The sequence below is a fragment of the Pelecanus crispus genome, chromosome 1 (assembly GCF_030463565.1).
Source record: "Pelecanus crispus isolate bPelCri1 chromosome 1, bPelCri1.pri, whole genome shotgun sequence".
NCBI classification, from domain to species: Eukaryota; Metazoa; Chordata; class Aves; order Pelecaniformes; family Pelecanidae; genus Pelecanus; species Pelecanus crispus.
In genome coordinates this window covers 94,568,200-94,582,573 of record NC_134643.1, presented here as the reverse complement: position 1 = coordinate 94,582,573, position 14,374 = coordinate 94,568,200, and the positions used below count along the sequence as shown (strand labels likewise).

General features: G+C 39.0%; 1 protein-coding gene across 2 annotated transcripts in view; it reads right to left on the bottom strand.

The window, feature by feature from the left end:
* Positions 1-14,374, bottom strand: part of GSK3B (glycogen synthase kinase 3 beta) — a 153,451-nt gene that overhangs the window by 39,149 nt on the left and 99,928 nt on the right. For both annotated transcript variants that reach the window (XM_075713701.1, XM_075713709.1), the window contains exons 4-6: positions 13,833-13,943; positions 10,715-10,845; positions 8,771-8,877 (exon numbers count right to left, since the gene is read on the bottom strand). In XM_075713701.1, the coding sequence (XP_075569816.1) occupies positions 8,771-8,877; positions 10,715-10,845; positions 13,833-13,943 (349 nt within the window). The remainder of the gene's footprint in view (positions 1-8,770; positions 8,878-10,714; positions 10,846-13,832; positions 13,944-14,374) is intronic.

The window sequence follows — 14,374 nt, the reverse complement described above, 5'->3', positions numbered from 1 at the left end:
AAAGACCTGACAACATTTGCCATCTGAAAATTAATAATTTCCCAAAACCCTGTGTTGTTTTTAAATCACATTTATCATGAACTATGCATAGGTATCATCTACCACAACGACTGATGTTTTTACTGTTTCTGAACATTGAATAGACTCAATTTTTCATTCATATATTGAAAGCATATATACACTAGCAGATGGACCAGCACTGCAAGTATGACTTGTATCCTGCAGTACATGATGATTAAGGGATCTGGGAGACAGCCTCTCTAACTCAGTCACATCAAGACTTTATCCCAATTCCATTTGCAAACTCAGCAGGACAACAGACTGCAAATCATAGGTCAGGTCAAGAGCATCCATCGAAGAAGTCATCAACTAATCTTCATACATATACCAAAAGCCACAAGTAGTCAATAGCAGCTACTCCTCTACACGAAGAAAATTTTCATAATCTATTAAATAGCATTTTATTTTTGAAACATAGTTAATTCAAACAAAAAATCTAACGAAGCAAATACAGTAAACACTGCATAGCAGGTGTTTGTGAGAATTTGCTGTAACTGCACACCAAATACTGAAGTTTAAGCTGCTCAACACACTAAGAGTATTGCACGTAGATGCAGAAATAACTGTTTCTCAAAAAAAATAGACTGACTGTAAGGTTTTCTAGAAAGTCATAATCTGTTCCATGTATATCTGAAACCTTACACTAAAATCTAACCTCAAACAAACAATCAGTAATGGAGGATTTGTAAAGCCTACAATATTGTAATGCCCCAAAAAGGAAAAGAACAAAACCAGTCCCCCTCTACCCTTTGAACTCTTGGCTACTCTTACAAGCTAACCTTCCCCTGTGAAATAACAGTAGCACCACCACAACTCAAAACCCAGAGAATTTACCTCCTGAGGCCTGTTCCAACCTGAGATAACCCATGCTACGACAGAGATCCTTATAACATCTCTGACAGTTCTCTAACAGTCTATTATCACAACCACTAGAGAGGATGCAAAAAATAATTAAAAAACCTTTCAGAACTTCAAGATTGATATAAAAATAATCTGCAAGTTAGAACAGACTGTTCCTTCCCCCATTTCTAAATGAGAGAGGGGCTACGCAAAAATACTTCCCCCTCTTCTCAAGAAAGATATCATTCAGTTGTAACATTCGGTAGACAAAAAGCACTGCTCGCTACTGCAGCTTTCAAAATCATTCACCTCAAAGTCAAATAGATGCATTTTTACATAATGCCTTAGTACAAACACCGCAACAGGGTTTATCCTAAAAAGTAACTACTTACAGTACAACCAGCAACCACAAATAATCTGAAGTTTGAGTCTTGAATTCCAACAAGCAAACCAACCAGATTACGCTTTTTGATCTTTTAGTCATATTTAATAAAAGCTGATATGACAACCAAGGTGCTAAGATCTCTTTTGGACAACAAATGAAGGTGGCATTATGCAAAGAACATTTAATTGCATCTGACTGCTAAATAACATCTCTCTCTGGTAGCTCCTGCTGTTGACCAACACATACAAGAAAATGATGATGCAAAGAATCACTTTTTGTGTCATTCCATGCATACTGGGTTTATAGGAAATTACACAATGGTTCAACAGATAGCATAGATTTCTTCAGAAGTATTGAAGAAACAGATGAAAGGTACTAAGCAGTCAAGAGTACTGTAACTTAAAAGTCTATTTAAAGGCACCTTAAAGGGTTTTGAAAAAACTGAGTCCTTTACACTGAGTATACAAAACAAGTGGTACCCCAAAGCTATAATCATTATTTACAACTTCAATCCTTATTTTGCACTGAAAAAGAAACAATATATGGGGATGAAGAGTATTTGCAGAACATATACAAACCCAAAGCTGACATGAGAGTAAGCCAGCATTCACAACTCGCTTCCTTTCAAAATTTTGAAACTACGTTAGCATGATTTTTTTCAAATTAGACTGTGGCTTTTTAAAACTGTTTTAAATAACCTTTGTTCTGGCTGCTCCATGAAGTTGGCTTTGTGGTGTTTTATCCTTTCCCAGTCTCCCTAAATGCCTTCGCCAATTTCAGACAAATCTGAAAGGCAGAAGTCTTGAATCCACTGCAGAAATTTTGTAAAAGCAGTGGGGAGCACATGCATCAGTGCTGCTGCTGAGGAGAGGAGGACTCAGTCCCTGCAGACATGCTCAGCTTGCCCCCACCCCACTAAACTGCAGCTGCAACCAAGTTGAAGGATGTGCAGGTCCTTGCTCAAGCAAGAAGGCCAAGCAGAAAGAGCAGAGGGGACACGAGAAAGCTGAAGGCATTGCAGGGGGAGAGAGGGAAAAAAAGAAAGGATGTAGGTCATGAGGAAATAGCTGAGCAAGTCTGAAGAATACTTGCTGTAATTTGTGATGGGTTTAATCCATCAAACATACAACAAATCCATCAGAAACTTATATAGTTGTTCCTCGTGCAGCGAAATCTTCCAAATCAGGTTATTTAATGCCTCGTTAAAAGTCTATTTAGTTTTCCTTGATTTTACTTGCTTATGCTTTAAACACACACTGAAATAAGCTACAGACATTCCAAAATCCCAAACTCTTTTCCAGGAGTGAAATTTCACCAACTTCCAAATTAGGACTTGGGCAACATTCCCTGGGCAAGGAAGTGAACAAACCCTTGAAGCATCCTCAACGAACGCCAGAGAGCGGAGGCTAACTTCAGCAGCTCCAAGCAGGGATGGCAACAAAACACAATTTACATAAGGTGTTTATACAGCTCTGGTGAGCAATGTATAATAAGGAAGAAACTGGGAAATTTCAGCTTTGCTGAAACTCAATAGAATTTATGCCATCAACTTTAACAGGGCTAAAATATGGCTCCAGGATAGTTTGCTCCCCCACCTTTGGCATTTTAAAATTTATCTTCCAAATTAGGATGGTAACATTTTTCTCAAGCCTGAAGTAAACAATGTACTAAATTCTGTATTTAGACATGTTACTGAAAAGAAGTGATAAGGTAGTTAATACCCGTTTTTGATGGCTCCTTCTCAGACCCTTTTTTGCCTTAGCACAGTCACAGCTAACTATTACAGGTTAATAATCTTTCAGAGTAGGTTTGCAGTGTAACTACCTGCTCCCATGGGAGAAGAAGCATTTTCTGTACTATTTCTTTTGAATATGTGCAATATAATTAAGGTGAAATATGACTATCATTCACATGCTTTAATCTAGTTAATGAACAAGATAAGAGAGAACCTAACAGAAAACAAGAATCAAGTCAACAAATCATCCTTGTGTCAAGCTACCAAGCTAGTTGGGACAATGTGAAATTTTAGGAGAAAATACTGAAAGCTATTAAGTAAGAAGAAGGCAGTAGGTATGTCTATTTTCTTCGTACCTTTGGTGAAATGTAGTCTAAACAATATGGACAGTAAATTCAACTGCCAGTCAAAAGCAACCTTCAAATAAGCCTATTTCAGATAGCTTTCATGCATTATAATAGTGGCTAATGCCATATCTTTTGTAGACTGTAGAACACTTGGACAAATACCATTATCACATGAACTACCTGCACTGATTTAAGCATGCAAAAATTCATATAGCCTCTTATACTACAAAACTTTTCTTAAATTAAGTTTCTGTTACTTTATTGATCTTCACAGTTGTTAAGTGGACATCAAGTTGTCTAGTAATATCATCTGTATCATTGCCTTGCTTTTGAATGCCATTCCAGGATTAGAGAAGGTAAGAAAAGGAAAAATTTCTCTTTAGTTCAGGAAGAGGCATCCAGCAGAACAACCTGCAAAATACACTCCCTAGCTTTAATTGTGCAAGTGGGCAATGGCCATTTCCAGCAGTCTGCAACAGAATACCCTGTCCATGAATTTCATTTTTGTGATCTCAACCTCTGCCTTTCCAAGCTGAGAAGCTGGTCCTCTTCTTCACAGCATGAGCGCCATTCGTTGTATTACACTCCAGCTCCTCTAACTTGTTATTTGGAGGACATGAAGGAAAAAAAAAAAAAAAAGTTGAGCTGGCTCTCATCCATTTAGTACAAATTAAGAACTTTCCTCTATCTGACACTTTATGGGGCACATTTACCTTTCTATGTTTTTTTTTTTCCCTCATCTATTAATCTCTGCCCCACTATCCCTTGATCTTGATGGACTTCTTCCATCTTGGAGGTGAGTCAAAGTTGCTGCTCTGGAAACAAACTAGCAGGGAAGAAACCAGGAGCCAGAAAAGCAGCCCTAGGACGTTGTAAAATCAGCAGCTCCTAGTTGCCAAATGCCAGAGTGTAAAGTGCTTTTCATTGCTGCTTGTTTGGAACACTTTTTGGAATGTCAGAATGAGAGCAAAATTCTGGATTATGGGCACGTGTGATATGTTGGTGCAAGTTTTGCACATCAAGCCACCACAGATCTACAGATTATAGACAGAGTAAGGCTGAAACCTGAAATGCTTGGAAAGCCATGCTTGTTCCAGTACTTGGAACAAAAGCTAAACACAGGTATCTCTATTTTTGTACAACAAAGACATGAAACTACAATGACAGGTGATAGAACATTGCAGTAAATTAATGCCTGTGCTTATTTTCAGCTTTGGAAGTTGCCATCCAAGATAGAGAGGCGCATACTTATCACTGTTTGGCAACAGGTTTGGGACACACCTTGTGATGGTTCTTCCCCAGGAGACTCTGAGACAGCCTGACTATGCACACCTTCAGAGGAGCTTCTGCTCCAGGCTGCTGAGGTGAAATACTCTTTCCCTCTGTCTTAGCGCTTGCTAGGAAAGTGAATGAATAACTTTGTGATACTTATTTTTGGACACCCCAACAGAAGCCAGCGATACAGCCACACAGATCAATCTTTCCCTGCCAGTGGCTACAAATGTTCCCTCTGGAATGCTCTCAATTCCTGCCAGCGCAGTGACAGAGAAAACACACCGAGACCAGCAAACCCTTGTTATCCAGAAGTACCACCACGTTCTGGTGAGCTCTCCGTTGCCTCATCACCTAGCCTAGTTAAAAAAAAAAAACAAAACAAAAAAAAAAACCCACAGCATGTTCTGGGGATAAAGTTTAACTGCACAGCTTCTTTCTATACAAGAGGATCACATGGCAACAGAAACATCTGCACCCATTCCTGCTCCAGTGCCTGTGTTTGTCCCAGGATGTTGTAGGGGAACGTGGGCAGCCATCCCACAGTTTTTCAGCAGGTAGCAAGCAGCACCCAGATGACCAGCGCAGCCAGCAGCATGCCAGCAGCATACTCTGGGATGGCCTAACACGCACAGACCTGTAAGGAAGCAGCTTTGGCCAAAACACTGTCAAGGGATAGCTGAAGGGCTTGGTTTGCAAAAAAACCAAACCTCCTACAAATCAGCTGCAGGAACAAAACTATGTGCTATCCCCAGCAATCCTTAGGGACATGCACACACTTGCAGAATTCATAGTCAAAGGTGCACGAAGGCCCAAACTGTACAAGCTCTGAAGGCACCCAAGTGACATGAATGCTTGTGTCTGACCATTGAAAAATTCCTTAAAGCTGTGATGCAGGCAGACGACAGAGTTATTATAGGCCTCGATTTGTAGCTATCTGGCAACAGGGATTATTTAAAAACTTGAATAGGTCATTTCCCAGGTCATTATTTTAATAATAGTCCTAGGTCTGCTGGATGACACACACAGAAGCACTAAGGGCAGTAAATGTGTTTTGACACTACTCTTACTATCATATATATTTATATACAGCATTGATGCAGTAATTTACAAAAATGCAATAAACACTACCTCTGGCTGAGAGTTATTTTTTAAAGGTACCTTTTGGGTTAGAATTCAAGTCATGCACTTTGATGAAATAATCAAGATCCTAGAATTTAAAAGCCAGTTAACAGCTCTCTTGTGACATCCAGGATGAAAAGACACATCCTGGAACCAACTTTAGTTTCTGCTACACTGAAGAGCAAGTAATGTTGCAAGGACAAATTCATGTGTTAAAAGACAAGCTAGACAAAGCCAGACAGCCTAATGCAACTCCTGGTTATAGTGCTAAGCAAGATGGCTAACTACTGAAATGGTCATGATGCAGGTTGGCTGTACTGTCAGTCTTGGGCCACCAGAGTGTCACTGCCTCTGTTTAAAAAGCACTTCTTGCTCAGAAATATTTCCAATAATTACTGTATTGCAGCGTGTTATAATCATAAGTCTTGTAGTAACATTAGCAAACAAAAAACACTCAGGAAAACAGCTGGATGCCTTGCAGATAACATACAAGAGAGTTCTACTTAGAACACTTTTTTGCTTCATAGTCTTCTCCGATTTTATTTTTAATGTAGTTTTAACGTAACATATTTAAACAGAAGAGTGAAGATCCCTAAATCACATTTAAGCTCAGTTTTTGCTACCCCTCCGCTCCCACGTGAATTCTTGTGTAGAGAAAAAGACTGTAGCAGGAAAAGACTGTTGTGCTAATAATTCAGAAGAAAACAAGAACCAGAAAACACAAGCATGTCCACATTAAGAAAAAAAGCTTTAAAATGCAGCATTACAATACTGAAGCGTCTCATGGTTTCCTATGGTTTGAGTTATGGATTAATTACTGATAATTAAATGTTCTTTCCTCTCCCTTTCTTTTAAGAAACATCTCTGTGCCTGCTGGTTGGTATACAAATGCTGCTAGTTGAGTTTGGATGAATAATCCTATGTGAGATAGGGAAGAGTTCTCACTAAGCACTGCTGCTGCCATGGTATTTACCACCACCGGAAGCAGTAGCATCACAAAACTAAATCCCTAGAATTTCTAACATATTGCAGAACACTGGGAAACTGCAAAGTAAGTTTGTAAAAAGCATTTTATTACTTCCCAGCCCTCACATGCAAAGGTTTTATTGGTAAGGAAGTGGAGATAGGAAAGGGTAGAAAGGAAGGAGTGTTTGCTGAACTTCATTTTCAAGCTATTCTGTGCAAGTTTCATTTAGATTGATTTATTCAGATAAGGGTCTTGGGGGGAACAGGGTTTTTTGTGGAGTGCATGAGAAAGTCTGAACTACAATGATTGAAATTAATGATGTTTTTGGCAAGTGGAAAATTGAGTCCTCACTTTAAAATGATTGGTTTATTAGAACTGTTTTAGAGACCAGCAGATAAGAAAACAAAAAAGGAAAGAGCAACTTTAAAAAGGTTCTGCAAAAAAGTGCAAGATTAAAGTCATTATACAGTTGGAGCAAGAAATATTTCACAGACTTATCTACAAAGCAGTCTCTTCTGGTGACACCTAAAATATTTGTTTTATGCAGTTATCCTCTGAAACAAGTTGTCTCAGTGCACTCTGATAACGCAGCTGAGCCAATCTATTAGCTCTCAGCTGGCAAAAAGATGTCAACCAGGATCAGCCACTTTCACTCACAAGCTCCCGCCACTTGGCTTTTACCTGGGCTCTCCTGCTTATCAGGCTACACAGTAATGTTGATTCAACTCACTAATGTAGCAGAAAGTTAACCTAACCAAAATAAAAGTCTCTTGTCAATTGAAGCCAAATTGGCATATTAAACAGTAAACCATGAGAGCCAGGCTATCCACAAGCAAGAAAGAGCAGGGCTAGGGCTGCCACTTTTGGCAGTGGCCAACCATCAAGTAAGTTCTGCCTTTTTTTTTTATAGCAGGGGGGATACATGAGTGTTGCTATAATACATACTGAAGACTAATGGAAAAAATTAGCAAGAGCACGTAAGTCTTCAGGAACACTTCTATTTTCAAAGAACTACAGAGTTGAAACAAGCCAGCCAATACATTTAATACTAGTTAGAAATACTATCTTTACACACACTTTAACGGGTTATAAACATATTCTGTCAAGACTTGATCATGATCTCCAAATTCTTTTGCCTTGTAACTGTGCCCTTGTCTAACTTACTCAAGCCCATAAGCAAGGTAAAAGCTTAGCACAATAGTGGGGAACCCAAGAGCCAAATCTTGTCTCTTTAGCACCAGCCTTCAGAAAGGGCGCAGGGAATATCTTGACTAAAAAACTGAAGAAGTTACCCATAACCAGCCAACACGTTGCTATTTTATGATTTTTCATCTTGCTGTGCATTGTTACGATTCCATGATATGAAAGCCCAGCTATTCCCTGTCCTCTGCCAAAACCTCCAGCTTCCCTAACATTTCCATGACACAGCTACATGCCAGGTATTAGAAAGTAGTCGTCTTTATGTTCAAAATTAACGACTAAAGGACAGCAAAAGTTAACATAGTAAGTTGAATCAGAAAGACTACTGTATGCAATATATTAAAACTGTTAAGAGAGTTTAAAGCCAATCAGGCCACATTTTCTTTCCCACTAAAAACACTTTACTAAAAGCCAAGTAAATAAGCGACAAAATTACTCATGTCTAAATCACAGTGTATCAGATGCAGTAGTTGGTATTTCTACAATCCTTCTTTGCAGTTATTTTAAGTCATCAAATGCTTTTTCAGCTTGAGATCTCATACCTACTTTTAAACTAAATAGCAAAATTACCTGGAGACCTGGAAAATATTTTCTTTGAAACCAGATTTCCCCACACACATTAAAAAAGCCCTTTTCCTAATGCAATTGACACCGAAATCTCAAAAGGTATAGAAATCACAGCCATCTACAAAATCTGTGTATTTTGTTAAGAAGTGGTACTTGACCATTTACAATGAAATTCTGTGTCTCGGGATCATATGTGAGATCTCTGGAAACCTTTACACTTAACTAAATAAAAACACATGCAGCCAGTACAGATTTGAACAAATACACATACATACCTATACTGGAGGTATAATCGGTGGCTCCAAAGATCAACTCTGGTGCCCTGTAGTACCGAGAGCAGATGTATGAGACATTAGGTTCTCCACGAACCAGCTGTTTTGCACTGAAAAGGAAACAAAATAATAATCTTTCAGTAATGAATAGTTTTACAGTATTGCAGTGCAGACCAGCACTAAGCTTTGGCACTCTTCACCCAACCCCAAATCCTAAATGCTGAAGTACCATGTTCTTCTAAGCTGATGCAAGCCACAGACTCAATGATTTACCACGAAATCAGTCCAATCCATCAAGCGGCCACCTTATACTGGACACAGCAAAGAAATTCTGACTACAGTCTAGGTGACAAATAGGGTCAGATTTTTGGATGGCAGTTGTCTTTTGCCAGGTACAAAGGTTTGTTTACAAAGAAAAAGGACAGAATATGGTTCAGTCAAACGTAGTTACCTTTTAAGGTTCAAAAGCTCTGGATACTCACCAGAAGTGGGAGGAGGGTTGGGGTCGGGGGGTGTGTTGTTGGGGTTTTTTTGGTGTTTAGGTTTTTTTTGTTTGTTTGTTTGTGGGTTTTTTTTGTTTTGTTTTGTTTTTAAACTTCCATCAGAATATTCTGGCTCCTTGCTGTTTAAGGAAGCATGGTATGAGGCAAAAGGGGTATAAGGAGACAAAGGAAAAAAAAAACCAAACAACTTTGCCAGTGTAGTCACGTTTATCGTCCATGATTAACATGAAGGCTTCATTTATACTGCAAGAGATCAGCCACAAAAGATCTAACCTACAGTAACCACTACCTTTGGAAGCATCTAAGAAAATAAAGGAACACGACAGCACATTACTTTTGGACCATGATTCTATGAACATATTATTCTTCTTTCTTAATTAACACCAAGTGTTAGATAGAAAGGAGCTGTAAGACAAATCTGCCCTTTTAGAAATACGACATTCAACTAAGGAGCACCAAACGCAGCTGAGCAGCAAGCCAGCCAAATCCAACATCCAGCCTTCCAGACACTCCTCTCAGCCTTCAAGGAAGGACTCCCACCACCCATTTAGCCTGTTTTAGAAAGTCTCAGTTTTCTGTTTTTTTTTAATATAGAAACTACAATTAACAAACACCCACTGTTAGCACAGAGGAATCACCACCTTTTTATGCATTGTTACTTTTGAGTCTCAGTGCGATTCCTATTTTGCTCCAACACCAGTGAGGCAGAGCTGAGGAAGAGATCCCCAAGCCACCAGGCATGACGATGCAGTGCTTGAATAACCACCATCTGACATTCCCACTCACTATGGGCAAGCGAATTTAGCAACAGCAGCTTCAGTGACCCCTCACAGATATGCCCTAACTATTTTAGTCTGCAAAGCTGTAGCACAATCTAAAGACTGAACTTTCCTGGAGAGAAATCCGTCTCCTGTCTCAGTGTGGATTCCCAGAATTTCTGTATCAGTTTTAAGATGAGGGCTGGACTCCAAAGGTGATTCACTTGAACGGATACTGGAAATAAATGTGCCATTGGAACCTAGGATATAGACATCCACTAAGAGCTTCAATTAGAAGTGTTGCTTCTGGTCTTGAGCCGCTACAGTATTTGAAATATTAAATAACTTGGTATGCACACAAGTAGACTAATAAGGTGTAACATTAGCTTTTTCAGGTTACTATACCACTGCACCTGTCCTCTCTTCCCCAAACACATTTCACCCTAGTATTTGGTTGTATTTTTCCATGGCACAGTATTTTCCCTATGCAACAGCATCTTCATTTTATTTTTTGACTACCTGCACAAATAACAGCCTCGAATTTTCATTCCCTCCATATTGATCTGTAGTTTCAAAACTACAAATCAAGACCTTTGGAGGAACACAGAGGGTTTCCGCAAAATTGCACCCAGGTTCACTTTGAAGGAAGCTCTTTTCACCAGGCTTCAGGCCACAGATGTGCTTACCTTCCGAAGTCACAGAGTTTTAGAACAGCCGTATCAGGGTCCAGCAAGAGGTTCTGTGGTTTTATATCCCGGTGGCAGATCCCAAAGGAATGGATATAGGCTAAACTCCGGAACAGCTGATACATGTACAACTGGAACACAGAAAACATTGCATAAGGCATGCTTTCCCAGTCAAAACAGGGTAAACAATTAATTTAGCACATACTCTTATTAGATGAAAAGCAAAAATCACTCAAAAAAGACCCCACTGAATACATACTGGTGCTGTGAAGATGGGCAAGGTATTCACATACCTTCCCCACCACCCTTTGCTATGTACCCACACACACAGTTCAAATTTGTTCATTTGTCCTTCCAAAAATGAGTACAATTAAAAAAAAAAAAAATTGTGCCAGCTTTCCAACATTTATAAATAACAGTAGTCATAAAAAACATACACAAAATAAAGGTGTTTCTGTTTGTTTTATAAATCAGCCTCTTCATAGAAATGAAGTATTCCAGGTTAGGAAAGGAAAAAAAAAAAAAAAAACCCAAAACCCAACAAAGAAAACCCTTTAGTTGATGACATTATTAACAACATTATTACATGTCGCCCAAGGACTATGGTAGTGTCTCAGCCTGTCACCTGAGTGAATCTCCCAGTTTCTCTGGGTGAGGGGACAGACTCATTTTAATTTCAAATCTCTGGGCAAAATAGAGGGCAAGATAAAAACAACTGTTCAGGATAATTTTATGCAAAACACAGCAAACAATTATGCTGAGGTTTGCTTGCACCCTATCCAAGACTAACCAGCCCCTTAGCAAGGAGGAATACAGCAAGGGGAGGTGTTATGAAGCCAAGAGCTTCCCAGGGCAAGACTACAGGGCAAGGGGAGGATGTCCAGCTGCTGGGGCTACACACTTTTTGGCTATGAATAATGAAGAGCTGCTGGACACAATTAGGACTGTATAGCATATACAGTCATAAAGGCATGGGAAGCCCTGTTTCAAGGTTGACAACAGGCTGCCAGGTTATTTGTAATCTTTGTTGTGTCTCTCCCCAGGTTCCATTTAAAAAAAAAAAAAAAAAAAAAAATAAATCAAGCTACAGGCCGGATATTGTACTGGAGTTGCAACTCCACGCCTTCCTTTTCTAAGCTCATTCTCCACAGTTCACTTTTAATGGTTTGTAAAACTGGGTGCAATTGCTACATATTGCTACCAGGTCATGTTTGCCCCACTTTCACCACTATCTTCTCTTTCTCTACTTTGTCTTTCACCCTTTCTCTCTCCCTTGTTTTTTTTGTTGTTCATTTGGTGGGGAAGGTAGGAGCAGGAAGAGAATTGCCTGACTTTGGCTCTAGGTCTTTAGTTTTCATATTTGTTTCTCAAAACCACAACTCTGCACAAAGAAAAGCAAACAAACATGTTTTCTGAATTGCCTGTTCTAGACACATTAAGTATGTATTGTGCAAGCATATTGCAAAATAATCCAAAAGATTGCTCCTACTTGAGAAGTCAAGTCAACACATGTGGGATTTAGAAAGTATGCCTTTCATCTCCACACAGCAAACCCAAAATTTCCAAGAATTTCTTACAGCATGTTAGAAGTTACAAATAAAAATTAACAAAAAGATTACTAGAAAAGTTTCCTTGCAGTTCTTTAACAGTTTCTTTGTTACCCAGGGAAGAACAGCTCTCTGCCTGCCTAGGTACCAATCAGAAGTGAACAGATAGATATGATCTGACCTTTGTGTAGCCAAGATGTCTGGAAAATTGCAAAAGCTTTAATAACATCAATCAGGGTAACATGATCCTTTTAAATACAGGATTATGAGAAAGACTTGCCTTGCCAGAAAAATAAGAACAGCCTTCCAGGCTACCTGGAATGGGAAGTCCCAAGTATCCAGCAAGATGAAAGAGCTGAAGCAGAATTGTCTCTCAAAAGATAAGTAAGAACAATTTTTTCCCAAGTCCCCATAATGAAGAACAACTAGGGCAAGAGTACTGACAAAAGCTATATAAACAATTTATCAAAAGCTAGGCTAACAAATTTTGGGGAGCATATAAACCTGATGACATGCTGTTCCACCAACAGACCAAACAGAGTGACCTTGCAGTAGAAATTCTTATTGCTGGATGATAAGATTCTGTGCTTTCTTAAAAACAGGCCCCAGTGCTGGCTATTGTGGAGACATGCCATTTACAATTTATGCATATACAGTTATGGCACAACACTTTGTTATTGGAATAATTACTGTTTGTAACTTTCATCTTCTTTCAACCAAATTAAAGTTTGTTTTCTTAAGCCCATCTTCATGTTAAAGCATTACACTTTTAAAGAGGATTCTGGAGAAATCAATATGAATCAGGGATGTTTGTTACTAATTTCCATTTCATGTTACCTGGATGCCATGTTAACAAGTTAATGCCATGTGAAAACATGATCACTCACAATACATGAAACGGAACGGCAAGACCCAGACAGGTCCCATGTTTGACCAAAAAAAAATTTATTCATTTTAACCACTTTGTAAAAGATGAAAAAAGATGCAGACAACTTAAGTGAGGTTTTGAGGCTACAATGTGCATACAAACATCTTACCCATGTAGCTCTGCAAGACAAGAGCCACTGAGTTCCAAGTGCAGGGCAGGGTACAAAAATATGCCTTTCATGCCCACAACAGAAGCACATGAATTCTTACTCATATGCCAGGAAAGGGGGAAGATAACAGATAGGAGAACACTATTCTTCCTGACATTCTCTTTCAGTTCCTGACCTTTGTACTACTGTGTCTTCATCATCCCAAGAAACTGAAGCTGCTAATCTGACTGGTATCAGTGTCTATCTAAGCTGCCTCAAAACCAAAACACTCCCCCCACACTCGGTCTCCCCCACCCATTCCACGATTTTTGGAAAGTGAGAAATCAGGGGTGCTTGCTTTAAGCCTCTCGCCTCTATTCTTCCTTCACTGTAACAAATAATCATTTTACTCTTTTTTTTTTTTTTTTCCCTTGCCTTGAGATGTATGTGCTCTAAAAATTTCAGAAAACTAGTTATATCAAAAAAAAAGAAAGATCCACAGAGTCTATTCCTATAATATCCTTCTTCATCTAACCACATCTATCAGTTACCTACCTTGACATAAATCATAGGGAGTGTCTGTTTGGCCCGACTATAATGTCTGGCAACTCTGTATACTGTTTCAGGAACATAGTCCAGCACCAAGTTGAGGTACACCTCATCTTTCTGAAAAAGAACAGAGAACAAGAAAAAAAAAAATCAGCAACAGATTTGAAGCATAAAGTACAATTAAAGCATTCAGAGAAGCCAACAGGATGAGAAAGCTGTGGACATTTTAAGTACATGTCTTTAGTGGCAATGTGAGCTGCCACCAAACTGTTTTTCCTTTAGGCTTTGCACTTGTGCACTACTACTTAAGTCAAACTTATGTTTGAGGTCACATTTATTAGTATGGTCTCCAACATAAGGCACTTTCTGATTATAAATGTGGACAAGGATATAATTGTTCTGCCCGTTCAATATTTTCATTAGGAGGTGTTTCAAGGTGATATTACATCATTATTTAAAGCAGTCTATTAATCCCTTAGTCCCTTCCTCACCAAAACCCAAGAAGTGCAAATTTAAAAGTCCCAAACTTACATCCCACAACTACATAT